Source organism: Muscardinus avellanarius (genome assembly GCF_963383645.1).
Source record: "Muscardinus avellanarius genome assembly, chromosome: 17".
Lineage (NCBI taxonomy): Eukaryota > Metazoa > Chordata > Mammalia > Rodentia > Gliridae > Muscardinus > Muscardinus avellanarius.
In genome coordinates, this window is record NC_137803.1 from 57,082,774 (window position 1) to 57,110,440 (window position 27,667).

The 27,667-nt window shown below is 47.9% G+C and overlaps 1 protein-coding gene across 1 annotated transcript in view; it reads left to right on the forward strand.

Moving 5' to 3' along the window:
• Positions 1-2,550: 2,550 nt before the first annotated feature.
• COLEC12 (collectin subfamily member 12) overlaps positions 2,551-27,667 on the forward strand; it is a gene marked incomplete at both ends in the record, with an annotated part of 199,253 nt that continues 174,136 nt past the window's right edge. Inside the window, 2 exons of the mRNA XM_080714723.1 lie at positions 2,551-2,578; positions 2,701-2,751. Of these exons, the coding sequence (XP_080570849.1) occupies positions 2,551-2,578; positions 2,701-2,751 (79 nt within the window). The remainder of the gene's footprint in view (positions 2,579-2,700; positions 2,752-27,667) is intronic.

The window sequence follows — 27,667 nt, forward strand, 5'->3', positions numbered from 1 at the left end:
AAAAAAAAAAAAAAAGTGATTTGTAGTACTTTATACACTTCATGTCTCATGATTTTCTGTTTACTTTTAGAGTTGGGTAAGACAGAGGCAAAAAAAAAAATTGTGTGTGGTACTGGGGCTTGAACCTAAGCGCAGATTCAACCTCCACGTTACATCCTCAGCCCTACTTAAGTTGCTGAGGTTGGCTTTGAACCTGTGATCCTCCAGCCTCCCAAGTGCTGGGATTACAGCCATGCTCCACCACGCCCGGCTTCTTCAAAGCGCGGCAGGTCCTTTTGGCGTGAGAGTCACCGCAAGAAGCGGGCGTCTCCCGGGAGCCCTCATGGGCGGCCGCGGGGAGGCCCTGGTGTTCTCCAGCCTGGATGCGTTTGAGCTAATTTGGAATGAGAAGCAGAGGCACTTTAATAATAAAAATATGAGAAATTAAGTTCCCAGGGAAGTTTCAGGAAGGAGAGAGGAGTCATCGAGCTAAATACTGCATGGGAAAAAGACCAGAGAAGGGAAAGAAAATCAACAGACAAACAAACGAGTGCTTGCCCTGCTTAAAAGAAGCTTTGGGGATGCAAAATGTCCAACGGGAAAGCTTAGCTGTCGGGCCCTGGGGTGTGGCGTCCGCCTGCGGCCTGGCGCTCATCGGGAACCTGCCGGGAGGTTTTCTTGGCCCAGGGTCTGTGGGTGCATGGGTGTTCTGTGAGTGACGCCCACGCCTCTCACTCTCCTGCGCGCCTGCCCTCAGGTTCTGTATCCTTGGATTCAACCGACTTGAAGTATTTGAAAAAAATTGTGTCTATACTGAATAAACCTACACTTTTTTTGTGTGTGATACTGGGGGTGGAACCCAGGGTCATTCTTCCTCTGAGCTATACCCCCAGCCCTATTTTTTATTCTTTATTTTGGAACAGGGTCTCACTGAGTTGCAGAGGGCCTCACTAAGTAGTTGAGGCTGTCCGCGAACCGCGATCCTCCAGGTCTCAGCCTCCCAAATGCTGGGATTACAAGTGTGCGCCACCACGCCCGGATTTATTCTTTATTTTGAACCGGTCTCCCTGAGTTGCAGAGGGCCTCACTAAGTAGCTGAGGCTGTGAACCGCGATCCTCCTGTCTCAGCCTCCCGAATGCTGGCATTACACGTGTGTGCCACCACGCCCAGCCATGCTTGGCTTTTTTATTTTTTTCCCCCCAGAACTGGAGATTAAACTAGGGACATTCTATCTTCGAGCTACCAGCCCTATTTTTTATTCTTAATTTGAAATAGGGTCTCATTGAGTTGTAAAGGGCCTCACTAAGTAGTAGCTGAGGCTGTCTGAGAACTGTGATCCTCCTGTCTCAGCCTCCCGAATGCTGGGATTACAAGTGTGCGCCACCATGCCCAGCTTGGCCTCATTATTTTGAATGCATTTTTGACTTAGAATATTTTAAGCTTATAGGGGCATATTAGGAAATAACCCCCTCGTAGGTACAGGAGGAGCACTAACATTTCATCAGGGCCCCTGGAAAGGCCTGGCCTTGACTTTTCTTGTCATCAAAATATTCTCTAGCTGAGTGTGGCGGCCCATGCCTGTAATCCCAGTTCTCAGGAGGCTGAAACAGGAGGACTACAGATTCAATGTCAGCCTCAGTAATTTAGTGAGACCCTCAGTAACTTAGTGATAGCCTGTTTCAAAGTAAGGGAAAAAAAATAAATTAGGGCTGAGGTTCAACCTCCAGTAGCCCCCCAATTATTTTTTATTTTTTATTTTGGTGGTACTAGGGGCGGAACCCAGGGGCTTTCTACCTCCGGGCTATACTCCCAGACCTATTTTATACTTTATTTGGAAACAGGGTCTCGCTAAGTTGCTGAGAGCCTCACTAAGTAGCTGAGGCTGGCTTCGAACCCGTGCGATCCTCCTGTCTCAGCCTCCCAAGCGCGGGGATTACAAGCGTGCGCCACCACGCCCGGCTCCAAAGAAAATTTTAATTGCACAATTAATAAGAATTGTCTGCACAATACTTTCCAGACCCACAGAAGTGAAAAGTGAGAAGTTGTCAGTGCTGTGAGGAGTCAGGGAAAGGCCACATCGGGAGGGAGACCTCGGGCCTTTCGGTAGAAGCTTGGCTGACCGCGCATCTCTTCCGTCCACGGTGGCTCTCCATTTGGGGAATCTCACAGCAGGGCTGTGTGTTGAAACGCTTTTGCTGGGAACCATCTGTTGGTCCTGTTATCCAAGACGAGAGCGGGGAAGGGCGCGGTGTCAGAGGGAGTCACTGGCTTCTGAGATGCACTCCAGAGCCCAGGCATCTCCAAGGGGGAGCTTCAGAGACAAGCTCGCTCATTCAACTGACCTCCTTGCTTCATAGATAAGGCCTCCCCTAGACAGTTGACTAGCCATTCAGCGACACTTACGAAGCCCTGGCCTCCTGACACCTGCCAGCCCCCCTCCTAGACCCTGGGAATTTAGTTATGTGACTCCAGATACAAAAAGGTGCGCTCACAGGATTCCTCATGACGGTAATAAACTCACACGCACGTGCTCGCAAACCCACGTGGAGCAAGCAGAGAGGAGTACGGAGATGAGGGAGATGGGAGCGGCTGGTCCAGGTGCATCGTGAAGGAGCCATGCTTTAGCTGACGCCTGGATTAGCCTCCCATTTCAGAACACGAGGGACAGCGGGGGCTGGGAGCGGGCCCTTGCCCAGTAACACCTGTCTCTTCTCCTACAGACGACTTCACAGAGGAGGAGGAGGTGCAGTCCTTCGGCTACAAGAGGTTTGGTGAGTTCTGACAAAGCCCTGTCCCTTCTCCTTGCTCGGCCGGGGACACAGCAACCCACCCTCACGGTCTGTAGCAAGCAACGGGCCAGTGGCGGACCTCTGAGCCGTGAACATTTGCGGCTCTGAGGTCCCACTTGGGTCGGCAAGCTGAGTTTCTTTGTAACAGAAGGGTGACGGCTCACAGCCCTGAGGGCAGTGGGCCAGGAGCGCACCCAAGGGTGGGAAGTGATGTCTCTGCTGAATACTGACCAGGGGCCTCACAAGCCAAGTGGGCGAGGAAAGGCCATGTGCGACAAGACGGGAGTGAAATGCCCGGGGTTCCTCTCCGTCAGCATCTGGGAACCATCTTTTCCTGTGTCCCTCTCAGTGCTCGGGCCTGGTGCTCTCCACTGAGCTCTCCACTGGTGCTCTCCACTGAGGGCTGCGGGGCAGGTCTTCCCAGAATCCAGCTACGCCCAAGTGGCTGGGTGGGCTGAGTCACGGCCCGGTGTCCCCATTCCTGAACCTGACCAAACGCTACCTTATATGGGAAAGAGGACTCTGCAGTCCTGATTAAGTTGAGAGCTTGGGATGGGGAGATAACCCTGGGCAACCCCAGCAGGCCTACCCGCCATCAGGAAGAGGGAGGCGCAGGGCCGTGTGATGTTAGAAGCAGGACTGACTGTCGTGCCCTGAAGGCGGAGGGAGGCCCTGGAGCCAAGGAGCACAGGTGACCACTAGAAACCGACGAAAACAAAAACTTAGCAAGACTCTGTTAAAAAAAAAAAACAGAATGGAGCCGGGCGTGGTGGCGCACGCTTGTAATCCCAGCATTCTGGAGGCTGAGACAGGAGGATCCGGGTTCGCGCCCGGCTTCAGCTACTTAGAGAGGCCCTCCGCAACTCAGTGAGACCCTGTTTCAAAATAAGGGACAAAAAAGAGGGCTGGGGTGTAGCTCAGAGGTAGAATGCCCCTGGGTTCCATCTCTAGTACTATAATAAATAAATAAAATAAATAAAAAGGAAAAAGAAAAAGGGCTGGGGCTGTAGCTTGAATCTAGAATACCTCTGGGTTCAACCCCCCAGTACGGCCCCTTTCCCACCCCAAAAAGCAAGAACATGGATTCAGCAAGAGAGCAGCTGCCCACGCCTGAGTGCCAGCCCACAGGAGCTGGTTCCCGACTCCCCTGGAAGCTTGTGAGGTTTAATGGCTGTGGTGATATGTTATAGCAGCCATAGGGAGCTCATACCTGCTCCTCCGCCTCTGGGCTGCCGTATGTGCCCACGTCTTCACTCTGACCAAGCTTCCCAGGCGCTATGATCTGGCTTTGAAACACCAGTAAACGCTGCAGTTATAAAGACAGTCCCAAGAAACCAAAGTTCTCCCTGTCCAGCTTATTTCTGTGCCCTGGCCAGGGGAAATGGAGAAGGACAGAGGAGAAAGTTCGTGTGTGTTAGAGAGACTGACGATGGGAGAGAATGAATCTATTTCCTGTTGCTCGAAAAAAAACCCTGGCTGGACTTTGATTAAAGTTAACCCCCAGCTGCTCCGGTGCCCCCCGTTGTTTTAGCATTTCCCTTCTGGAAGCACACTTTTGTGCATTTCTTTCTGGGGAAAAAGAAATGGGCTTTAAGATGGGAGTGGCCTGGGGGGTGCCTGACCCACGGGGCCTCCATTCGCCCTGGCCTGTGGCCGCCCGTGATCCCCTCCCCTCCTGGTCCTCACACAGCCATTGCTGGCTCCCGTGGACATCCCGGGGCGGGGCACTCACGGAAGGTGGCAGGTGGAGTGCAGAGGACAGCCCGCGCTCCAGAGGACACACAGAGGACACTCCAGAGGACACACAGAGGACACACAGAGAGAAAGATCAGCCTTGTCAAAATAACAAAACAAACCTTGAACTGCTTGTGTCTTTTGGAAAATAGCAGGAATATGAAGAACGAAAAGAAAAAGTTTCTGTAAGTAGGGTGACCGAGCCAGGTGTGGCGGCCCATGCCTGTAATCCCAGACTGAGACAGGAGGATTTCGGGTTCAAGGCCAGCCTCAGCAATATAGCAAGAATGTCAGCAACTTAGCAAGACCCCGTTTCAAAATAGAATGAATAAATGAATGAATAAATAAGTAAATAAATAAGTAGGGATGGGTGTGTAGCTCGAAGGTAGAACGCACCTGGGTTCAATCCTTAGTCTTCCCTTCCCTCAAATAAAGGTGACCTTGAGAGAAAATGTTAATTTATAGGATTAAATTTTGCATGTGATTTTTTTTTTTGGGGGGGTGGTACTGGGGTTCCTGGGAACCCTTCTACCTCCAGGCTACACTCCCAGACTTATTTTATTTTTTAAAAATATTTTTATTTGGAAACAGGGTCTCTTAAGCCAGCGCGGCTGGCTTTGAACCTGCGCGATCCTCCTGTCTCCACCTTCTAAGCGCGGGGATGACAAGCGTGCGCCACCATGACACGGTAGCAGCTTATAAATTCTGGAGCGTGTGGGCAGAGAGGTGTGGTGGGAACAAGACCGAGTGGTAGAAACAGACGCGTAATGGGAAGCCTCGGAGGAGGCGGTGAACGCGTGTTCCTGATGTCAGGGATTCTTGGCTTCAGCTTCCTGGCAGAGCAGTGGGCATCCAGCATAGGTCTAGAGGAGAACTTGGCCAACGGAAGAATCTTTGAGGTTATTTCAGCTAGCCTTTAATTGCACAAGCTGGGAGGAGAGGACGGATGGACCCTGATTCCAGCGAGTTAGTATTGTTTGGGGGAAAAGGGTCTCACACACTGAGGGCGGGCGACCTCCCTCCTTCTGTGTCCTGCAGCTCAGGGACCCTAAAGTGTGCCAGATACCTGATCTGCCCCTGCTGGGGAGTATGGGCTGCTTTATTGCATCTAGGAGTCTGACCCTGGTTCTTTGAAAGCAGATAGGGTTCAGTTCCTAAGAAGAGGCCCATCTGGTCGTTGAGTCCCCAGGACTCAAGATCCATTCCTTCAGGTCTGGCTAAACTTTTACCATGAAAAGGAGACCAAGTCCTTTTCACATAGCAGGCTCATGGGAAGGGGTTAAGAAGAGGCATCCAGAGATGGGAGCCCTCTGGTCCCCGGCCCTAATTGCTCTTGTGACTGGGAACCAGCTACTTAAACTCTGTGAGCCTTGGATGCAACCTGTGTCCAAAAAGCAAAGTGACACCCGCCCAGGTAGATGAGTTGGCCGCTCAGGGCTTGGGAGAGGCTAAGAGATACCAGACGGACGAGAGGCTTGGAGATGCTGCCCTCTCAACACACGAGGCCGTGTTACCGCTCTCCTGGGATCTGGGGGACATTTCGGTGCAGCGACTGCGGAATTATCAGCAGACAGGACTGTAGCCTCCTTCCCAAAGAGGTGCGGAAGTTCCGTTTTTCTCTGCATACGGTCAAACTGTAGATTTTTTTATTTTTGCCGAAGTAGACAGGGTAACATGGAGAGTTTTGCTATTGTCTAATTTAAGGTAAGTCTTGTTTATGCAAATACAGTAAATACAGCTTGAATGCAGCCCACACAGGAGCCAGGGGTTAATTATTCTCAGGACAGAGGGGCCATTGTGTCGGCAAATCTTTACTGGGTGGGCTTCTTTCCAAAGTTATTCATACACAGCTATTCAGAAGCAGTTGGGATAAAAGTCAAGGCTGTTTACATCATATATTGTGCTTTTTCAAACTCAGCACGTTTGCCAATAAAGAGCAAGCGGGTGACCTTCCGCAGTGGTCTAGTAGGGTGGTGCGTTATTTTTAGGGCGGTTGCACCTTGCTTATCCAGGGACGCCGACTGTGATTCAGTCTCCGCCAGGTTTTCTCTTTTTCTTGGGTCTCTCCATATGGTAAAGTTGTTAGCGCCGTGCTCAAAGTTCTGGGCAGGTGTCTGAAAAAGAGACAGAGTTAAGTCTGATGGTTTTGCCACTAATTTGCTCCTAGGACAAAAGCTTCAACCAGGGGGAAACCTTGGAGAGTTAATTAAGCGAGTGTTTTCGAGGTTTAATCAGGCTTTGCGGGCCGGCCTTTCTTGGCCTCGGTCTGCAGACCTAATTGAGGCGTAACCATGGTTACAACTTGGCAGAGTCCTTTTTCAGGGACATGAGGTACCAGTCTGTTAATTTCTATTTTCTCTCCATAGAGTATGATATAGACGAGGATGGCACCATTCTTATTTCACTGTTTCTGCCTTCTTCCAAAGTAGCACACACGACTCTGGACTCCCGCATTATCATACTTAGAAGATACGCGGGGGGCGCTGACACCCCCTGGACGTCCCGGGCCCGAGCACGTCCACCGCCTGTTGGTGCTGGCGGCGACTGGACCGCTTAGGCTCAGTGGTCAAGCACTCGTCGCATTGGGTTCTCCTGTGTTGTTTTTGGATTGTGACCTGGCTTAGTAGTGGTTACCCAAGTCGGAATGATGGCGGGGTGAGAGATACATGTTTCAGCCTGGAAAAAAACACGGTGGACGTAAGGGTTGCCAGTGAGCACGCGTGGGCGGCTGGAAACATTTGCCGTTTGTGTTTGACAGAACATGGACCAGATTTACTTCCTTGGGGGTCAAGGGCAGGGATCACTGAAGGCTCTGAGAGAAAAGGAAACCAGAAACCTTGCGAGCGGCGAAGCGGTACCTGGAGTAAGAGTGTGTGTCCTCCGTGCAGAGCGCGAGGGTTTGGGGAAAATGAGCAGGAAAGTTCCAAAGGAACTTCTGACAAGTGTTTTTAGGGTTACAGTCCAAAGAGGGGTGTAATCAGACGCCATTCCCTTTCAGGTCGGTCAGTGTGCTCCTTGAAGTACACCCTGGAATGGTTTTATTTATTTATTTATTTATTTATTTATTTATTTATTTATTTATTTATTCCAGTACTGGAGATGGAACCCAGGGGCCTTCTACCCTGAGCTGCACCCCCAGCCCGCCCTATTTTTTTTTTTTTTTTTTTTTGCGGGTCTGGGGATGGAACCCAGGGGCATTTGACCTCCGAGCTACAACCCCTGCCCTATTTTTTATTCTTTGTTTTGAAACATGGTCTCATCTTATTGCAAAGGGCCTCACTAAGTAGCTGAGGCTGTCCTTGAACCTGGATCTTCCCGTCTCAGCCTACCGAATGCTGGGATTACAAGCGTGCGCCACCATGCCTGGCTGTTGAATATTTTATTGACCTGTAGCTTCATAGGCCTCTTAGAGCTGCGGTGTCCCCAGCCTGGTGGGCACACTCTCTTTTTTCTTTTTCTTTCTCCCCTCTCCTTCTTTCTTTTTGTGGTACTGTAAGTAGAGACAAGGCATTCTACTTCTGAGCTACAGCCCCAGCCTTTTTTATTTTACTTTTTATGTTTTGTGATACTGGTGATGGAACCCAGGGGCCTCTACCTCTGGAATTCACCCCCAGACTTATTTTTATTTTATTTTTTTGTTTGGAAACAGGGTCTTGCTAAGTTGCGGAGGGCTTTGCTAAGTTGCTGAGGCTGGCTTTGAACCTGTGGTCCTTCTGTCTCAGCCTCCCACAATTACTGGGATTGCCGGTGTGTGCCACCACACCCGACAAAGAATATTTTGAACAGTTTACCGCACACAGGCAGGGCACACTGGAGCCGCCTGGATGGCGTGCCCTGCCTTCCCGCCTCACCTCCGTCCCCGCCATTCCTGTCCCGGTCCCCTCCTCCCAAACCCAGCCTGCAAGGAGATTAACATACAGAACCTCAGTTATTAAACCCTTGAGCTGCTTCTCACCCAGAGTAAACGGATTACCCCAAAGCATACAGGGCCTTTGGGGGTTCTGGAAAATCGCAACACATTGTGCTCGGCAGTGTAGCAGGGAAGAAAGGTTCCCTGGAGCCCCAGGGTAAGGGTCTGCTTTCTGGGTGAGATTGGCGTTTGGTTTTATTGTGGTGTTGGGGGTTGAGCGGTGTTGGGTGACTGAGCCCATCGGGCCTGGTGCCGAGGACCAAGGCAGTCCCCGGAGGGAGAACGCCGCTGTCTTTGGCACCTGCTCCGCGGGAACACTTGGGTGCCCCGACCTCTGGCTCCTCAGCCCACTGGGCTGCCTGTTTTTTCTCTCCTGGGACTGTCTGCCCAGAAGCCTGTGTTCATCTTTGGATTTGGAGAAGGTGCCACCAAGAAACCTTCCCCTGAGGCCTTTGGCTGACAGACACGGCGAGTTTACCCTTCCACGCCGGGAGTGCCAGCGTGCCGTCCTTTCAGACCAGTGCACCTGTTCAGCACCCCTTTCTACCACAAACATCTCCAAGTGGAAAGGGGGCGACCTTGGGAGACAAGTCGAGAGCCAGGAGCAGAGCTGACTTGGAGCCCTGTGCTGAGTTTCTGTGAAATGTTCAAAGCCCTGTTCATTACTTTAGCAGAAGAATTGTATTTTTTATTTTATTTTATTTTATTATAGTCCTGGGGATGGAACCCAGGGGCCTTCTACCTCCGAGCTCCACCCCCACGCTATTATTTATTTATTTATTTGGTGGTACTGGGGTTCCTGGAAACCCTTCTACCTCTGGGCTACACTCCCAGACCTATTTTATACTTTTTTTTTGAAACCTGCACGATCCTCCTGTCTCCTCCTCCCGAGCGCAGGGATTACAAGAGTGCGCCACCACACCTGGCTTATTTTTATTTTGAAACAGGGTCTCCCTGAGTTGCAGAGGGCCTCACTACGTAGCTGAGACTGTCTGCGAACCACAGTCCTCCTGTCTCAGCCTCCCGAGTGCTGGGATGACAAGCGTGCGCCTCCACGCCTGGCAGCGGGAGGGTCTTATATATGAGGTTTTGCCGATCTTAGGAGTTGATATTTCTGATTTTATAACATTCAAGGAGATAAACATTCAAAACTTCAACAGCTCAGTTGAGCCGTTGAGCTGTCTTCCTGAGGTGTCAGAGAACATGCGGAGAGTCTACACCAGAGAGATTCTGGGTCAGAGTCAGCCTGAGAGGGCTCCAAAGAGAAGCTCCTCGTGTCCCTTCTGCGCTCGCTTCCATGAGCCTGGCTGGGATCCTACAGCCAGAGTCCTGGAGGTCACTGGTTTGTTTGTTAGTTAGTTAGTTTGTTTATTTATGTATTTATGTATGTATGTATGTATTTATTTATTTATTTGCGGTACTGGGGGTGGAACTCAGGGGCTTTTCTACCTCCAGGCTACACTCCCAGACCTATTTTATACTTTTTTTGGAAACAGGGTTTCACTAAGTTGCTAAGAGCCTCACTAAGTAGCTGAGGCTGGCTTGGAACCTGTGCGATCCTCCTGTCTCAGCTTCCCAAACGCGGGGATTGCATGCGTCACCACGCCCAGCTTTTTAAAATTTATTTTGAAACTGGGTCTCACTGAGTTGCAGAGGGCCTCACTGAGTAGCTGAGGCTGTCCGCGAACCGCGATCCTCCTGGCTCAGCCTCCCGAATGCTGGGATGACAAGCGTGCGCCACCACGCCCAGCTTGTCACTGTTTTTAAATAAATTGAGGAGGCCAGGCGCGGTGGCACACAGTACTCAGGAGTAATACTAGTACTTGAGAGGCTGAGAAAGTAGGATCGCAGGATCAAGACCAGCCTCGGCAACTTAGCAAGGCCCTGTTTCAAAATAAAAAGTAAAGAGGGCCGGGGCGTAGCTCAGAGGTAGAACAACCCTTGTTCAATCTCTAGTGCTACAAAATAAGTCAGCCTGGGGAGGTTTGGTGTTTTTATCGTCTACGTCAACGGCGCCAGCCTCACAGCCCGCAGCGCCCACCCAGGTTTCCCTTTGCCGCCTCCTCCCGCAGGCCCCCTCGTTCCCTTCACTGGCCAGTAAAGAGTCATCATTCCCACGTTTCCAAGTGGTTGTAGTTTTTTCTTTTGCTGTTTTCACATGAAAGGAACTATTGAGGCAGACTTGGTAGTGCCTGCCTCTAATCCCAGTGACTCTGGAGGCAGGAGGATAACAAGTTGGAGGCCAGTCTGAGCAATTTGGTAAGACCCTGTGTCAAGATTCAGAATAAAATGGGTTTGGGGTGGAGCTCAGTGGTAGAGCACCCTGGGGTTCAATCCCCAGCACCTCAAAAAAAAAAACCTAATAAAACCCCCAAACCTAAATAACAAAGAATCGAAAAATGGAAATCTTACGTTTATTAATTGTGTTCCCGTCTTTCTCGACTGTCTCCCGTGTGCTAGGCGAGTCCCACACATTCAATCATCTCATTCACTCAAAAAAAAAATTTGTTTTTTTTTTCTCTCTTCTTAAGGATTAAACCCAGGGGCATGTTACCTTTGAGTTACACTCCCAGCTTTATTTTTTTCTAAAATTTTATTGGGAACAGGGCCTCACTAGTTTGCCGAAAGCTGTGCTAAGTTGCCGAGACTGATCTTGAACCTGGAGTCCTCCTGTCTCAGCCTCCCGTGTGCTGGGATGCCAGGCGTGCACCCCACGCCTGGCTTCTGAAATCTTCTGAGGAGGGAATTCTGCGATTTACAGGTGAAGAGGCTGGAGCTCAGGAGCCTGAGTAGCGTAGCCAATATTTGAATTATACCGATTTCAAGCCAGATACGGTGGGACGGCACATATCCCACCCGCTACAGCAGGTTAGAGGCTGGTGTGCAATAACTTAGACCCAATTTCACAATCAAAATGGCCGGGGTCCAGCTCAGAGGTACAACCCCCCTGGGTTCAATCCCTAATGCCCACAAAAATAAATAAATAAATAATATCCCCGAAACAGCTGGATATGGTGGCCCGCATCCGTATGTAATCTCACTACTTGGGAGGCTGAAACAGGAGGATCACAGGTTCAAAACCAGCCTCAGCAACTTGACAAGACTCTATTTCCAAAAATAAATAAATAAATAAATAAATAAATAAATAAATAATAAATGCTAAATAAATGCGCTGAGGGTGTAGCGTAGAGGCAGAAGACCCCTGGCCTCAATTCTCAGACACACACACACACACACACACACACACACACACACACACAGAGTCTTGATTTCGGGGGTGGGGGGTGGCTAATGGCAGAGCATGTGCTTAGCATGCTTGAGGTCTTGGCACCAAAAATATGAAAGAGAAACCTGGTTTCAGACGGCCATGTTTTCCCAGTGTCCCCAGAACTGAGGAGCACACAGATTGGGCCAGCCCCGGAGCACCCCGAGGTTCCGAGACACGTGTGGACCAGCGCAGGGCTGCCCACAGCCCCGCCCGAGGTTTCCAGCCTCTCCCCAGCGCTCCCGGCCCCTCTCTGGTTTTCCTTCACTTACGAATGCTGGCGAGAGTGTGGGAGGGACAAGAGAGGGAATCATTTGTTTTTCCAACAATTGGGTTGAAAACTCAATGTGTTATTTTTTATTTTTGGAAAAGTTAAAGAAATAAAATCCCCTCAGCCATTTGTGAAGACAACATGAAGACATTAGGGTGTTTCCAGGGTCTGGTGTGGGGGCAGGGTGGGAAAGAGCTGTTCCTTTTGGTGGCAACTTGAAGCAAGTTAAAACAGACGAATGTTGGAACTTTCCTTAAAAGGTTTGTCATTAGCCCTGGTGTATGCCTGTAATCCCAGTACTTGGGAGGCCAAGACAGGAGGATTGCAGAATTGCGGCCAGTCTCAGCAGCCTAGCAAAACCTGCAGCAACTCAGTGAGATCCTGTTTAAAAATAAAAAAGGGCTGGAGGTGTAGCTTGAAGGTAGAATGTCCCTGGGATCTGTCCCTAGGACCACAAAACAAATAAGTAAAAGTAAAAATATAAAAATCAAAGCTGGGCGTGGTGGTCCACACTTGTAATCCCAGCATCTGGGAAACTGAGACAGGAGGATTGCAGTTCGCGGACAGCCTCAGCTACTTAGGCCCTTTGCAAATCATTGAGACCCTGTTTCAAAATAAAGAATAAAAAATAGGGCTGGGGGTTTAGCTTGGAGGTACGATGCCCCTGGGTTCCATCCCCAGTACCGAAAAAAAAAAAAAAAAAAAAGAGAGCCAGGTATGGTGGTGCACGCTTGTTATTCCAGTACTTGGGAGGCTGAGAGGGCTCAGCTACTTACTGAAGCCCTCTGCAACTTAGTGAGACCCTGTTTCAAAAATAATAAAAAAAAAATCAGACTGGGATGTAGCTGGAAGGTAGAATGCCCCTGGGTTCAACCCCAACCCCCCCCCCAAAAAAAAAACCTAAAAAAAAACCCCTCAAATGCTTGTTGTGCTAGTTTACTTTTAAATTGTAATTTTGTCGTGAATGGAATTATAAAGTGCCAAGCTCTTAGGACATGGACGCTTAGTCTATAAAAAGAAAAAACTTTCAGAAACGAGAAATCAGCATGTCTGAGGAGTGAATGAATGAATGAAAGTTATTTGGTTTCCTGGAACTGAATAGCCGCTGTACATTAAGCAGATTTTTGAAGGAACTCTTATTTTTGGAAGAGGAACTAAAAAGAGAAAAAGCCTCAAATCTCAGCGCATTGCCGCATGGAATATTGTGAAACCCGTCTTTCCTTCTGAGTCATCTACGCGTTGGGCTACTTGGGATAGTTCATATTTCCTTTCTGTAGGCTTTTCGACACTGCCATTTGGCCCCGATCGATACAATCTTCTCTTTTTATACCCTTGTGTAGTTTTGGGGGAAAAAAGATAATTGAGTGGAAATGTTAGGGGGCAGTTTATTTCGCTGTTTGCAAAAGACAGAGATGTCAGGAAAACAGAGACTTCAGAAGTCTACAAAAGTCCTGGCCGCACCGCATTCTTATTCCTAGCCCAGTGCCGGCAATCACGAATATTTTTGGGGTGTGTGTGTGTGTGTGTGTGTGTGTGTGTGTGTGTATGATTCTATACTGGGCAGGAGCCCAGGGATGCTGCGCCACTAACCATCCCAGCCCTGTTTAGTATTTTTATTATGAGATAGGCTCTTCCTAAGTTGCTCAGGTTGGCCTTGAACTTGTGACCCTCTTGCTTCATTCTCCAAGTCGGTGGCATTACAGGTGTGTGCACGCACTATTTGGTGGTTCTGGGATTGAACCCAGGGCCTCGCACCTGCTAGGCAAGCAGTCTACCTCTGATCCAATATCCCCATTCCTTTCCTAATGTTTGAAATAACCTTTCCATGTCGGGCGTCATGGGCACGCTTGTGATCCCCGTGCTTGGGAGGCGGAGACAGGAGGATCGCGCAGGTTCGAAGCCAGCCACGCTGGCTTAAGAGATCCTGTTTCCAAACAAAAAGTATAAAATAGGTCCGGGAGTGTAGCCCGGAGGTAGAAGGGCTTCCAGGAACCCCAGTACCACCAAAAAGGAAAAGAAAAGAAATAACCTTTTCAAAAACAAACAAACAAAAACAAGCAAGCAAACGAATATCCTTCTGTGGTGTATTGGGAATTGTATCCAGGAGTGTTCTACCCTGAGCCTCACCCCTAGCTGTATTTTATTTTATTTTATTATTTATTTATTTTATTTATTTATTTATTTATTTTTGGTGGTACTGGGGTTCCTGGAAGTCCTTCTACCTCCGGGCTACACTCCCAGACCTATTTTATATTTTTGAAACAGGGTCTCTTACACCAGTGCGGCTGGCTTCGAACTTGTGCGATCCTCCTGTCTCCGCCTCCCAAGCGCGGGGATTACAAGCGTGCGCCACCACGCCCAGCTGTATTTTATTTTTTATTTCAAAATAGGGTCTCTCTCACTGCGTTGTGGAGGGCTTCACTAAGTTGCTGAGGTTGGCTGCAAATCTGCGATCCTCCTGTCTCAGCCTCTCAAGTACTGGAATTCCAAGTATGTGCCACCATGCCCAGCTAAAAAATCGCTTTAAAAACTAAAATTTTAGCTGGTGTGGTGGTGGTGCATGTTTGTAATCCTAGTACACTTGGAAGGCTGAGACAGGAAGATCCCAGGTTCATGGTCGGCCTCTGCAATTAGTGAGAGCTTGTTAAAAAATGAAAGAATAAAATAGGGCTGGGGTGTAGCTCAGTGGTAGAATGCCCTGAGTTCAATCCCCAGTGACACACCCACCTACCCACCCCAAAATCTTCTAAAAATATATGCTCTAGTAGTGAGGCTGCATGAGCAGAAACTGTCCCCAAAGAGTCGCAAGTCAGTGTAACAATCGGGAGCTGCCATTTTATGCTGGATGTGACAGGATGTTCCAAATTCACCTACACATTCTGCAGGTGGGACCGAAAGCAGAGTGTGAGAGAGGGGGATGGGAAAAGTCCATTGGCTCAGCGCTGGGAGCCTGGGGAAGAGCCCGCAAGGAGGCCCCAGCATGCGCAAAGCTTGCCCAAAATGGTAGCACCCAAGACTCCCGGGGACAATGTTATTCTTAGTCAATGCAGTATGAAAACGATGTGACTTCATTAGCCATCTCTACCATGTTGAGCGGCATGCACAGCAAAGAAAGGCGTGGCCTTTTGCTTCTGAGAATTTCGAATTTAATGGCAAGCAGACAGATTTTTTTTTTTTTTTTGGTGGTACTGGGGTTTCTGGAAGCCCATCTACCTCCGGGCTACACTCCCAGACCTATTTTATACTTTTTTATTTTTATTTTTATTTTTTATTTTTTTATTTTTTATTTTTTGGTGGTACTGGGGTTCCTGGAAGCCCTTCTACCTCCGGGCGACACTCCCAGATCTATTTTTTACATTTTTTTTATTTGGAAACAGGGTCTCCTAAGCCAGCGCGCACAGCTGACTTCGAACCTGCACTATCCTCCTGTCTCCGCCTCCCAAGCACGGGGATGACAAGTGTGCGCCAACACGCCCTGCTCAGACACATTTTAAACAGTGAGGCATTTGCGTGAAAGAAAATTAGCCAGCCCCCCCAGCTGCTCCCCTCCCAGCCCCCCCAGCTGCTCCCCTCCCAGCCCTCCCAGCTGCTCCCCTCCCAGCCCCCCCAGCTGCTCCCCTCCCAGCCCTCCCAGCTGCTTCCCCTCCCAGGAGGAGTGCCAGAAGACATGATGAGGGGCCTCTCTTGCCAGACCGAATTGCTTCTTTTTTTTCTGAGTAGTGTCCTTACAAGTTTAGTATTTATTGGCCGGGGGTAGTGATGCACACCTGTAATCCCAGTTCTTTGGAGGCTAAGACAGAAGGATCACAGCCTCACCAGTTTAGCGAGACTTTCAGCAACTTACTGTGAAACACTATTTATTATTATTATTATTATTATTATTATTATTATTATTATTTTATTGGCGCACTGTATTAATACATCATAGTGGGATACATACTTTTGTAGACATACATACACACATCGCCCAGTCAGCCCCCACCCGATCCCCACCCCACTCTCTCCCCATCCCTCCCTCCCATGCTTGGCTTAGTGGTTGACATCTAGTATTATAGCAATTTATCCAAAATTAAAAATGATAATCTCACATAACAGTTTCATTTGTCTGATACCAAGCTTTTGATGACTTAAAGATAACATTTCAATATTTCTTTTTGCTTTCTTTCTTACCAGAGAATATTTTTTTTCTATTTTTTTAGGTGAAACTATCATATATTTATATATTTATTTTTCAGAAAAAAATCTATCCTAATATGGAATATGGACTCTAGGTACCCAAAACGATCTTGAAAAAGAACAAAGCTAGAAGATATATATTTTCTGATTTCAAACCATATAAAGCTACAATAATTGAAACAGTGTAGTACTATTCTAAAGGCAGATATATAAACCATTGGAGTTAAATAAAAGCCTAGAGCTAAATTCTTCCCTATATTGTCAAGTTATTTTTGACAAGGTTTCCACGAATATTTGGTGGTGGAAATAATAATCTTTTAACTAAATATTGTTGAAAAATAATAATTACATGGAAAAGAATAAAATTGGACCCTTACCTAATCCCATATACAAATATTAACTCAAAATAGATAAAAGACCTAAATATAAATCTTAAGACTATAAACTTTTAGGAGAAAATCTGGGTCATAAAACCTCACAACACTGAAATTGGCAGTGATTTCTTGGTTATGATTTCAATGGCACAGGCAACAGAAGAGTATACAAACTCCCTAAAAAATAAAAAAAATATTGTATATCCAAAGACAATGTAAACAGAGTTAACAGTTACTAATAGAATGGGATAAAATATTTCCAAATGCTATATCTGAAGGTATATTAATATTCCAACTAGAAATCCTAAAAATTAACAACAATAAAGGCAAACAATACCCTTTAGAGATAGGTAAAAGACTAACATAAATAATGAATCTCCACAGATAACCAATCTTAGTTGACTGTTGGATGGAAACTTTTGTTTCTCTGGTTCTGGTGTGTGTTACCTATTTCTTCTTTGCAGTTAATCTCTTTGAGTATTTTCTCTAGTGCTGGTTTTGAAGACATAAATACCTTCAGTTTCTGTTTGTCATGGAAGCTTCTTATTTCTCCCTCTAATTTGATAGAAAGTTTTGCTGGGTAGGAAAATTTTGGCTGGAAGTTGTTTTCTTTCAAAATTGGGAATATGTTACTCCAAGCCCTTCTGGCTCTCATAACTTGGTTTGGGAAGTCTGGAGTGATTCTAATTGGTTTGCCTCTGAATGTCACTTGGCCCTTTGCTTTTGTTGCCTTTAAGATTCTCTGCTTGGCTTCCACATTGGTCATTTTGACAATTATGTGGCGTGGGGATCCTCTTCTCCGATCCTGTCTAAAGGGAGTTCTATAAGTTTCCTGGACCTGTGTATCAACCTCTTGCTCTATGTTTGGAAAATTTTCTGCTATTACTTCCTTGAAGAGATTGTTTATCCCTTTGGTTTCACTTTCTTTTCCCTCCTCTATTCCAATTATTCTTAGGTTAGCTCTCTTGAAATGGGCCCATATTTCTTCAATGTCAGATTCCTGCTGTCAGATATTTTTTTCTAGATTAGAAACTATGCGTTCATTTTTGGAATGATCATCTTCTAAGAGCGAGATTCTGTTCTCCATGTGTTCTAATCGGTTGTTTGTGCTTTGAATTGAGGCCTTTACTTCATTAATTGCATCCTTTATCTCTTTTTGGCTCTCTCTGAGTTCTTTTCGAAGCACCTCTATTATTTCTACAGTTATTTTCCTGATTTGATCTTCTAGAAATCTCTGGTTTTCTGTTTTATCGGGTTCTGATGTTGTGGGGTTGTGGGCATTCATTGCTCCAGTATTATTCCTCTTTCCCATGATTTCGGAAGTTTGTGCCTTCTCTGGGTTCTTCCCTTGGGTCACTATGACTTCACTTAAGGTGTTCTGGATCTCGAGTCAGTAGTATCTCAGACCCGACTACTCCTTTACTGGGTTGTATCACAGAGTCTCTGACCCAGAGAGTCGATAGAGGCTGCTGTGGGGGGTGCCTGGTTGCACGTTCTCCTATGGTGTGATATCTCTGCCGCCGCCCCTCTCCCACTGGGTCAAGTCCCAGGGAGTACAGTACTGGGATTTCTCCTCTGTGGCCCGCAATTTGACTCACTGTTCTTGAGTATGCAGATGTAGCTGTACTGGCCTCGCTGAATTCGGTGCTGCTGCCGCCGGTGGCAATATGCCGCCGCTGCTACGCCCTCGGCTGTGGGGCTGGCGTTTTTCTTCTTGGTTTTGATTTCCACTCTGAATCCCTGCAGCGTGTGCTGAGCTCAGCCACTGGGAGCTTTAGATGCTCTCTGCGCCGAGAAATCCCGCCTGGCTGTTCCACAGCGGCTCACCTCGGCTTGCTGTAGCTGTCCGGTGAACTCGCCGCTGCCGCCGGCAGTATGGCGCTGCTGCCGCGTCCTCAGGCTGAGGCCGGTGTATCTCCTCTGTGGCTCTGAGCTCTGTTCTCAGTCCACTTTCTCTCTGGAGCTTGGTGATTTTTTTTGTTTCTCTGGTGATGGTGTTTTCTGGCTATGAAAGGCGCTGATTTTGTGGTAATGGAGATTTGTTGTTATCGGGGCTCTTAAGCCCCGCTTTTCTCGGTCGCCATCTTCCTGGAAGTCCTATTATTATTATTATTATTTTATTTTTTTCTGGTACTGGGGATGGAACCCAGGGGCATTCTACCTCTGAGCAACATCTCCAACCCTACTATTTTTCTTCCTTCCTCCCTCCCTCCCTCCCTCCCTCCCTCCCTCCCTCCCTCCCTCCCTCCCTTCTTTCTTTCTTTCTTTCTTTCTTTCTTTCTTTCTTTCTTTCTTTCTTTCTGTGATACTGGAGGTGGAACCCAGAGGCTTTGTACCTCAGGGCTATACTCCCAGACCTTATTTTTATATTTTATTTGGAAACAGGGTCTCACTAAGTTGCTGAGAGCCTCACTAAGTAGCTGAGGCTGGCTTCGAACCTGCGTGATCCTCCTGTCTCAGCCTCCCAAGTGCCAGGATTACAAGCGTGTGCTACCACGCCCGGCTTTTTTATTCTTTATTTTGAAACAGGGTCTCACGGAGTTGCAAAGGGCCTCACTAAGTAGTTGAGGCTTTCTGTGAACCGTGATCCTCCTGTCTCAGCCTCCCAAATGCTGGGATTACAAGTGTGTGCCACCACGCCCAGCTGTGAGGCTACACTATTTAAAAACATAAAGGTCAGGCTGGGGTGTAGCTCTGAGGTAGAATGCCCTGGGGTTCAAGCCTCAGCACCCCCCACGCAGTTTAGTATTGGCAGCTTTTCCATTGAGCCCTCTTTGGACCCTCCTCTCCCGGTGCAGGTGAAGAGGTCTAGGTCTCTTCTCTCCATGGAAAAGGCTGGGATATGGTGTGAGGATCTGCTTGACAGAAGCTGCTCAGAGGAGTTTGGAAGGTATCTCTGTCTCCATGTGCCGCACACACGGTGGCCCCAACTGTCACGAAGCTGCTGTCGTGTGTCCACGCCAGCCAGCAGCAGTCAAAATGTCTGGTGGAAGGATTGAGCCCAGAGGCCTTGGCCTGGCTGCAGGCTCCGCCTCTGAGGGGCGGAGAGGTCCCTCCTATGGCCCCAAAGCCCACTAGTAGGTAGTTCAGAGGGGCTCGGTGTCCTTGAAGAGGGAAATTTATACTACTTAGTTTTAGTTTTCTCATGCTGGGTGAAGGATGCCGAGACTGTGTCACAGGGGCGCTATGGGGATTAATTAGTATGAGTGAAGGTCTTAGCACAGTGCTGTACTTAAAAAGTAGCATATGTGCTGCTTCTTCTTCTTCTTCTTCTTCTTCTTCTTCTTCTTCTTCTTCTTCTTCTTCTTCGTAGTAGTAGTAGTAGTAGTAGTACTGGTTCTGGAGGTGGAATCCAGGGGCTTTCTATCTCCAGGCTATAGTCCCAGACCTTTTTTGGTTTTTTTTTGGTGGTACTGGGGGCGGAACCCAGAGGCTTTCTACCTCCGCGCTATGCTCCCAGACCTATTTTCTATTTTATTTGGAAACAGGGTCTCACTAAGTTGCTGAGAGCCTCACTCAGTAGCTGAGGCTGGCTTCGAACCTGTGCAATCCTCCTGTCTCAGCCTTCCAAGTGTGGGGATTACAAGCGTGCGCCACCACGCCCGGCTTCTCCCAGACCTATTTTCTATTTTATTTGGAAACAGGGTCTCACTAAGTTGCTGAGAGCCTCACTAAGTAGCTGAGGCTGGTTTCAAACCTGTGCGATTCTCCTTGTCTCAGCCTCCCAAGTGCTGAGATTACAAGTGTGTGCCACCACGCCTGGCATATTATTATTATTATTATTATTATTATTATTATTAATTTAGTGGTCCTAAGAATCAAACTCAGGGGCATTCTACTTTCAAGCTACACCCTTAGCCCTCTTTTTTATTATTTATTTTGGAACAGGGTCTCACTAAGTTACAGAGGGCCTCACTAAGTAGCTGAGGCTGGCCACGAACCTGCGATCCTCCCTCTCAGCCTCCCAAGAACTGGGATTGCAAACGTGCGCTATTGCGCCTGGCTTATTTTTTATATACTTTTATTGGTACATTATAATTATGCATCATAATGAGCTCCCGAGTGGACCATACATGCGCACAGCGCTTGGTGTGGGTCCCGTGGGTCCCTCCCCTTCCCTGACTTGGCATTGAGATTGGCATTGAGAATTTCGTGCCTGGACACAGCGTTAGGTGAATGGTTCTCCTCCCGAGTCCCCCAGGCCCCTCCATCATTGCATCCCTTGCTCCTTTGTACCAAGTCACCTCTGTACCTCAGTTGTTCTGCAGCTTCCACCTATGAGAGAAAGAACAACCGAGACGGGCTAGTCTACACGTAGCACCGTGTGCTCGCTCCATCCATTTCCCTTCAAATGACATCTTTTTTTTTTTTTTCCGCATCTGGGGATGGCATCCAGGGGGCATTCGACCTCCAAGCGACACCCCCTGCCTTGTTTTTTATTCTTTATTTTGAAGCAGGGTCTCACTGAGTTGCAGAGGGCCTCACTAAGTAGCTGAGACCGTCTGAGAACCATGATCCTCCTGTCTCAGCCTCCCGAATGCTGGGATTACAAGCGTGCCCACCACGCCCGGCCATAATTTTTTCTTTATGGTTGCACAAACTTCCACCGTGTGTGTGTGTGTGCGCGCGCGTGTGTGCGCGCCACAGTTTTGTAATGCAGCCGTCTGTTGATGGATACCTATGCTGGTTCCATGATTCGGCTCTTGTAAAATGCTCATTATTAAAAAGAAAGAGAAGTAGGTTTTCCAAGGGGCGCAAGGGGAGCTCAGTATTTCATTTGTGCATATGCACAGTCCCTCTCTCATGTATAGAGTGTGAGTATCATTGGGAATTTGAAGAATTCTGAATTGGAAGCTTAGAGAGTAGAATTATAATATATATATATTTTTTGCTACACATCAACTATCTTTGTGAATTTTCCTAAGTCACATAAACTCCCTTGGTCTCAAATTAAGTTTCTGCAAAGTAAAAGGGCCGGGTTGATGATTTTAAAGCTTTCTTTAGGCCATTGAATGTTAGGGATTCGCATCTGTCCTGTGACTCAAAGCTCAGTCATCTACATTTGAATTTATTACTTTCTATTCTTCTTTTACTTACTCCAATTCAAAATAAATATTTTGTACATTCATTTTAGATGTTTTCTCAAGTATCTGCTATTAAATTTACTTGGCAGGAATTGGCAGATGGAAAAGGTTCCTCTTATTAGTTTTTCTCAGAATGTGGTGATCTCATGATTGGTGTTTTCCATTAGGTTGTGGGTTCCTTTCACGTAACTTTGTAAGTATCGGAGCATTTTCTAGGCTCCAGTGTTTTGAACCAAACCAGGTGGAGCAATGCTTGCCTGTAATCCAAGTACTTGGGAGGCTGAGACAAGAGGATCACAGGTTCGAGGCCAGCCCCAGAACTTAGCAAGGCCTTCACCAACTTAATGATACCCTATTTAAAAAATAAATAAAATAGCCGGGCGTGGTGGCACACGCTTGTAATCCCCACGCTTGGGAGGCAGAGACGGGAGGATCGCGGTGGTTCGGAGCCAGCCACGCTGGCTTAAGAGACCCTGTTTCCAAATAAAATATAAAATAGGTCTGGGAGTGTAGCCCGGAGGTAGAAGGATTCCATCCTCAGTACCACCAAAAAAATAAAAAAATAAAAACTATATAAATAAATGAAGTAGTGCAAAGAGGTAAAATTCCCCTGGATCTAATCCCTATCACCACACACACAAAGAGTGCTGTGAACCTACTTTATTCTGGATGTCTAGATTCACGTGGAAGATTGTAATCTCCATAAAATCAACAGGCAACTGCTCAGATCCAAGTGTCCTTAAACTTACTATTAAGCGGTTCCATTAATAATCTCAAGAAGATCTGTCAGTTTTACTCGACTGAGTAGTCTGTTTAATCCATCATATTATAAAATGCTTCTTTGCGCTTCTCATGTCAATGAGAAACAGACTGAATGAAAATGTCCATCCACGAGTGATCGGCGAAGGGAGCTCCCTTCAGCCGTGCCCCATCTTCAGAAGAAAGCCCGTAGGGAACTGTGACCCGCTCACATTTTCTAGTCAGTGGCAGAGTATTAGAACACCCCGCAAGCAAACGGGGAGGAGGAGGCGGCACCAGTGGTCCTCTCTGTCATGGGGCTCTTTTCCTTCCTCAAAAGTTGTGGTTTTGACTACTGAATATCTTTCCAAAGGGCTTGAAACCAGAGAACTACATTGATAGAAGCATAGTCATGTTCATGGCAGCTCAATTCACAATGGCCAGAGTATGGAGCCATCCTAGGTGTCCATCTACAGACTAGGGGATTACAAAATTAGGGGAAATACACCCAGTGGAATTCTACTCGGCGGTAAAGAACAAAATGACATCATTTGTGAGAAAATCGAAGGACCTGGAGAACATCGTGTTAAGTGAGATTAGCCAGGCACAGAGAGCGAAGGGTCATGTGTTTTCTCTAATATGTGCAGGATGGGGAGGAATCGGGATACAGGAGAGACTCCAGGCGGTGAGGAGAAACCTCAGGGGCCCAGGGAGGAGATCTCAGGGTAGGGGTGGAGGAAGACTGAGGTTCATTAACAGAAATACTACCATCGACTATGTGTGTACATGTGGGCATATACTGTGCCAATCTGTGTATTCTGTATTAGAAGGGAGGGGCGGGGGGCACCAAGAGCCTGTGCACGTGTGTCAGTGTCAACACAATTTATATTCTGATGTGAGACTATCATGCACCAATAAAAGCACATACACAAAAAAATTGTGGTTCTGTAAAGCAGGAAATAAATCCTTCAAAATCTCATGAGCGAGTCCTCTTCCTGGCTGGGAAATTATTAGGTCGTTTCTTTTCCTCTCTGCATTTTTGTAAGTAGTTACCCTCACTTTGTGAGTTAGTGTTAGAATTTAAAAAATGAAATGAAGGAGGAGAGAGAGGAAGAAAAGAAGAGAATCTGTTAGATATTTTTCTATTTCTGATTACAAACAGAAAGGGTGGGCTGGGCGTGGTGGCGCACGCTTGTACTCCCCGCGCTTGGGAGGCTGAGTCAGGAGGCTCACATAGGTTCGCAGCCAGCCTCAGCTACTTAGTGAGGCTCTCAGCAAGTTAATGAGACCCTGTTTCCAAATAAAATATAAAAAATAGGACTGCGGGTATAACCCGGAGATAGAAAGCCCCTGGGTTCCATCCCCAGTAACACACACACACACACACACACACACATACACACACACACACACACACACACACACACACACACACACACAAGAGCCGGACGTGGTGGTGCACGCCTGTCATCCCAGCATTCTGGAGGCTGAGACCGGAGGATTGCGGTTCGCGGACAGCCTCAGCTACTTAGTGAGACTCTTTGCAACTCAGTGAGACCCTGTTTCAAAATAAAGAATTAAAAATAGGGCAGGGGGTGTAGCTTAGAGGTCGAATGCCCCTGGGTTTCATCCCCAGACCCGCAAGTCGGCTTTTTTCCTTGCTGTGCTCCTGAGTGGAGTCTGGTATACCTGCAGCAAAAGCGCTGGTGATTTAGATCCTGAGATACTGAAGGGAGGGAGTGGAGGGAAAAGAGACAGGAGAGGAGAAAAGGAGAAGGCTCCGAGGGATGGAAAGTTCTGCAGGGTTCGAGATTTGAGCAGAGGGAATTTTTTGTTTTTTGGTGGTCCTAGGATTTTAACCCCGGGGGCATTCTACCTTCAAGCTACATCCCCGGCCTGTTTGATTCTTATTTGGAAACAGGATCTCACTAAATTGTGGAGAGCCTCACTAGGTTAGCTGAGGCTGGCTGCAGACCTGGATCCTCCTATCTCAGCCTCCCCTACCGGGATTACAGGTGTGTGCCACCATGCCTGGCTAGAAGTGAGCCTTATTTAAGGTCCAGAGTCTTAGAAAGAAGGAAGTGGGCAGTCCCTCTCATTCTTTATACCTATATATTTTTTTTTTCAGTACTGGGGATTGAACCCAGAGGGGCATTCTACCTTCAAGCCACATCTCCAGCCCTAATTTTTTATTTTTTAATTAATTAATTTTTGTGTTACTGGGATAGAACCCAGAGGCATTATTATCTCCGAGATACACCCCCATCCCTCTTTTTTCATTCTTTATTTTGAAACAGGGTCTCATTGAGTTGCAAAGGGCCTCACTAAGTAGCTGAGGCTGCCCGCGAACCACAGTCCTTCCGTCTCAGCCTCCCAAATAATGGGATTACAAGCATGCGCCACCACGCCTGGCTATGGGGTGAAGATGAATCCAGAAGAGAGGGAGTCGGGTAGGGAACGGGGAGCTGGGGCTCTGGGGGCCTCCGGCTGGGCACAGGCAGGAGCAGCAGTTACCTGTGGCCTTGGGAAGGAAGGCCCAGCAGGGAGGCCTGGGGCGCTGGGCTGGTGGAAGGGCCTCAGCCTGGGGGAGTTGGGAACGGGGGAATTTCGATTTGATTCCATTACACACTGGTCTCTGAGAGTGTTTTAAGGGAGCCAGGTCTGTGGCAGAAATGTTGGGAGCTTCTGTGCAGAGAGAAGCAGTCGGGGTTGGGGTCGGGGAGGAGAACCGTGGCTGCACCCGTGGGACGTGATGATGGACGCGTGACAGGAGGGATGAGGCGAGAGGGAAGAAAGACGCCAAAGGCCGACACTTTAATCCGCCACTCCAGCTCTGGCTGGGTAACTGAGAACATCTGCGAGTCCCAGGTCAGCCGGGCCCGAGCCCCGCCCCGCACAGCTCCCCGAAGGAGCCGGCGTCCTGGAGGAATGGCAGCCACGCAGGTGTCGCCACCCCTCAAGATGGGTCCCTCACGGAGTCAGTGGGATGGTGGATGGTTACTTTCCTGCGTGTGGCTTACTACTTTTTTTCTTTTGCGGTTCTGGGGATGGGTCCCAGGGATAGTCTACCTCTGAGCTACACCCCTAGCCCTATTTTTTATTTTTTTTATTTTGAAACAGGATCTCACTGAGTTGCAAGCGACCTCACTAAGTAGCTGAGGCTGTCTGCAAACCGCGATCCTCCTGTCTCCGTCTCCCAAGTGCTGGGATTAGTGTGTGCTACCACGCCCCACTTTGAATTTTTTTAAATATTTTTTAATATTAAATTCCATCCTCTGGATGGAACCCAGAGGCATTTGATCTTGGAGCTACACCCCCTGCCCAATTTTTTTATTCTTTATTTTGAAACAGGGTCTCACTGAGTTGCGGAGGGCCTCACTAAGTAGCTGAGGCTGTCCACGAACCGCGATCCTCCTGTCTCAGCCTCCCAAATGCTGGGATTACAAGCGTGTGCCACCACGCCCGGCTTAAAATAATTTTTTTTTTTTTTTTTTTTTTTTTTTTGCTACTGGGTATAAAACCCCAAAGCATTATATACCCCCAACTTTTTTTTTTTTTTTTTTTTTTTTGGTGCTAGGGTTGAGCCCAGGGGCATTCTACCTCTGAGCCACACCCCTCAACTCTTTTAGTCTTTATTTTGAAACAGGGTCTCACTAATTAGCTGGGGCTGGCCATAAACCTGAGATCCTCCTGTCTCAGCCTCCCAAGTACGGGGATTGCAAGTGTGTGCCACCATACCAGGCTTTATTTTTTATTTTGAAACAGAGTCTCTAAATTGTGAGGCTGGCCTTGAACCTGTGATCCTTCTGTTTCAGTCTCCCACGTATTGGGATTACAGGCATGTACCATTATATCTGGATACTTTCTTGATTTTAATCGATGTAGGTAATTTGATTTGGTTGGTCATTGCCAGCAATTTATAGGTAATAAGCACATTTTATTGATTGATTGATGGTTGATTGATAGCAACTTGTGTATTTAATTGTTAGTCGGGGCCTGAACCAGGAGGTGACAGGTGGACTTTGAAGACCCAGAGGGGAGTTGGTTTTGGGGGCCTCCTTCAACCAAAGAGAGGTCGGCCGGGCTGCTTGCCTGCCTTTGTTGATGGTCAGTATTCAGGTTGTTAGGAGAACTCTGTCGAAAGCGTAATGTACTTGGCAACAGGCTTTCATAAAATTCACATCTTGAGCTGGTGTTTTTCATCTCAGCTAGCTGAACGTGAGGTTACCACCGGTGGTTTCTTGATTCGAAACAGGGAACAGACCTGTATTTTGGCAACCTCCCCAGGTAACATAATTCAGCTTGACTCAAGACCTCAAGACAGATACATTCCTGAGTTCTATTCCTTTGGGAAGAAAAACTTCTTCCCGGGTTGGGCCTTCAGTGACGTGTAAAGCGAAACTCCGGGCAGGATGTGGGTGGGTGCAGGAGGTACAGTCGAGTCTGCAAAGCCGAGGCACATAGTAAACGAAGACTCCTGCTCTCTCTTGAGGCCCATCCCGAGTGACCGTGAGAGAAGTCGAGAGAGGTCCAGCTGGCCAGGGTGTTACTCCTGGGTGACGGCAGAGGGGCTCCGCAGCGCATCTGGTGACCCCGTGTGGGGCAAGTCCTGTTTGAGCGTCTGCTCCCTGGAGCCCCCAGGCCAGTCAGCATGGCCAACCTGTCTGCCCGAGTTCTTGAGTGGCATTTGGCAGGCTAATCAATCACCACTCATCCCGGGCCCATTTGAAAGGAGGGACCTCGGGGCAGCCCCCAGGGAGCTTCTGAGAGGTCACCATGGTTTACTAAAAAACACGGTCATTAAGACAACCGCAATCTGGTAAACTAATATGATTTCGCGGCCAAGCTTGGGAGAAGGTTTTCCTTCTCTACTCTGCTACCATAAAGCTGAGTCAAGGGAGAGTCAGCCCTCATTCAGCTTCTACCGCCAGAGCATCTGGAAGGTGGGAAGGGGTTAGACAAGGGCATTCCAGCGTGCACACGACTCTGCTGCCCGAGATACGCAGAGAAAGTGCTCTGGGGCTTTCTGATACAGCCTGGGCCTCAGTGGAGTCTGCTAAAATAGTCCTAAACGTCAGCCGGGCGTCGTGGCGCTTACCTGTAATCCCAGTACTTGGGAGGCTGAGACAGGAGGATTGTGCAGTTCCAGGCCAGCCTCAGCAGCTTTGTAAGAGCCTGTTCTGAAATAAAGCGTAAAAGAGGGCTGGGGGTACATCTCAGAGGTAGAATGCCCCTGGGTTCAATCCCCGGTACCACCAAACAAAACAAAACAAAAATCCTTGTAGTAGTATGTTTTCTGTTGCTATAATGCAATATCCGGTGCAGGATAACTTTATAGAGAAAGAA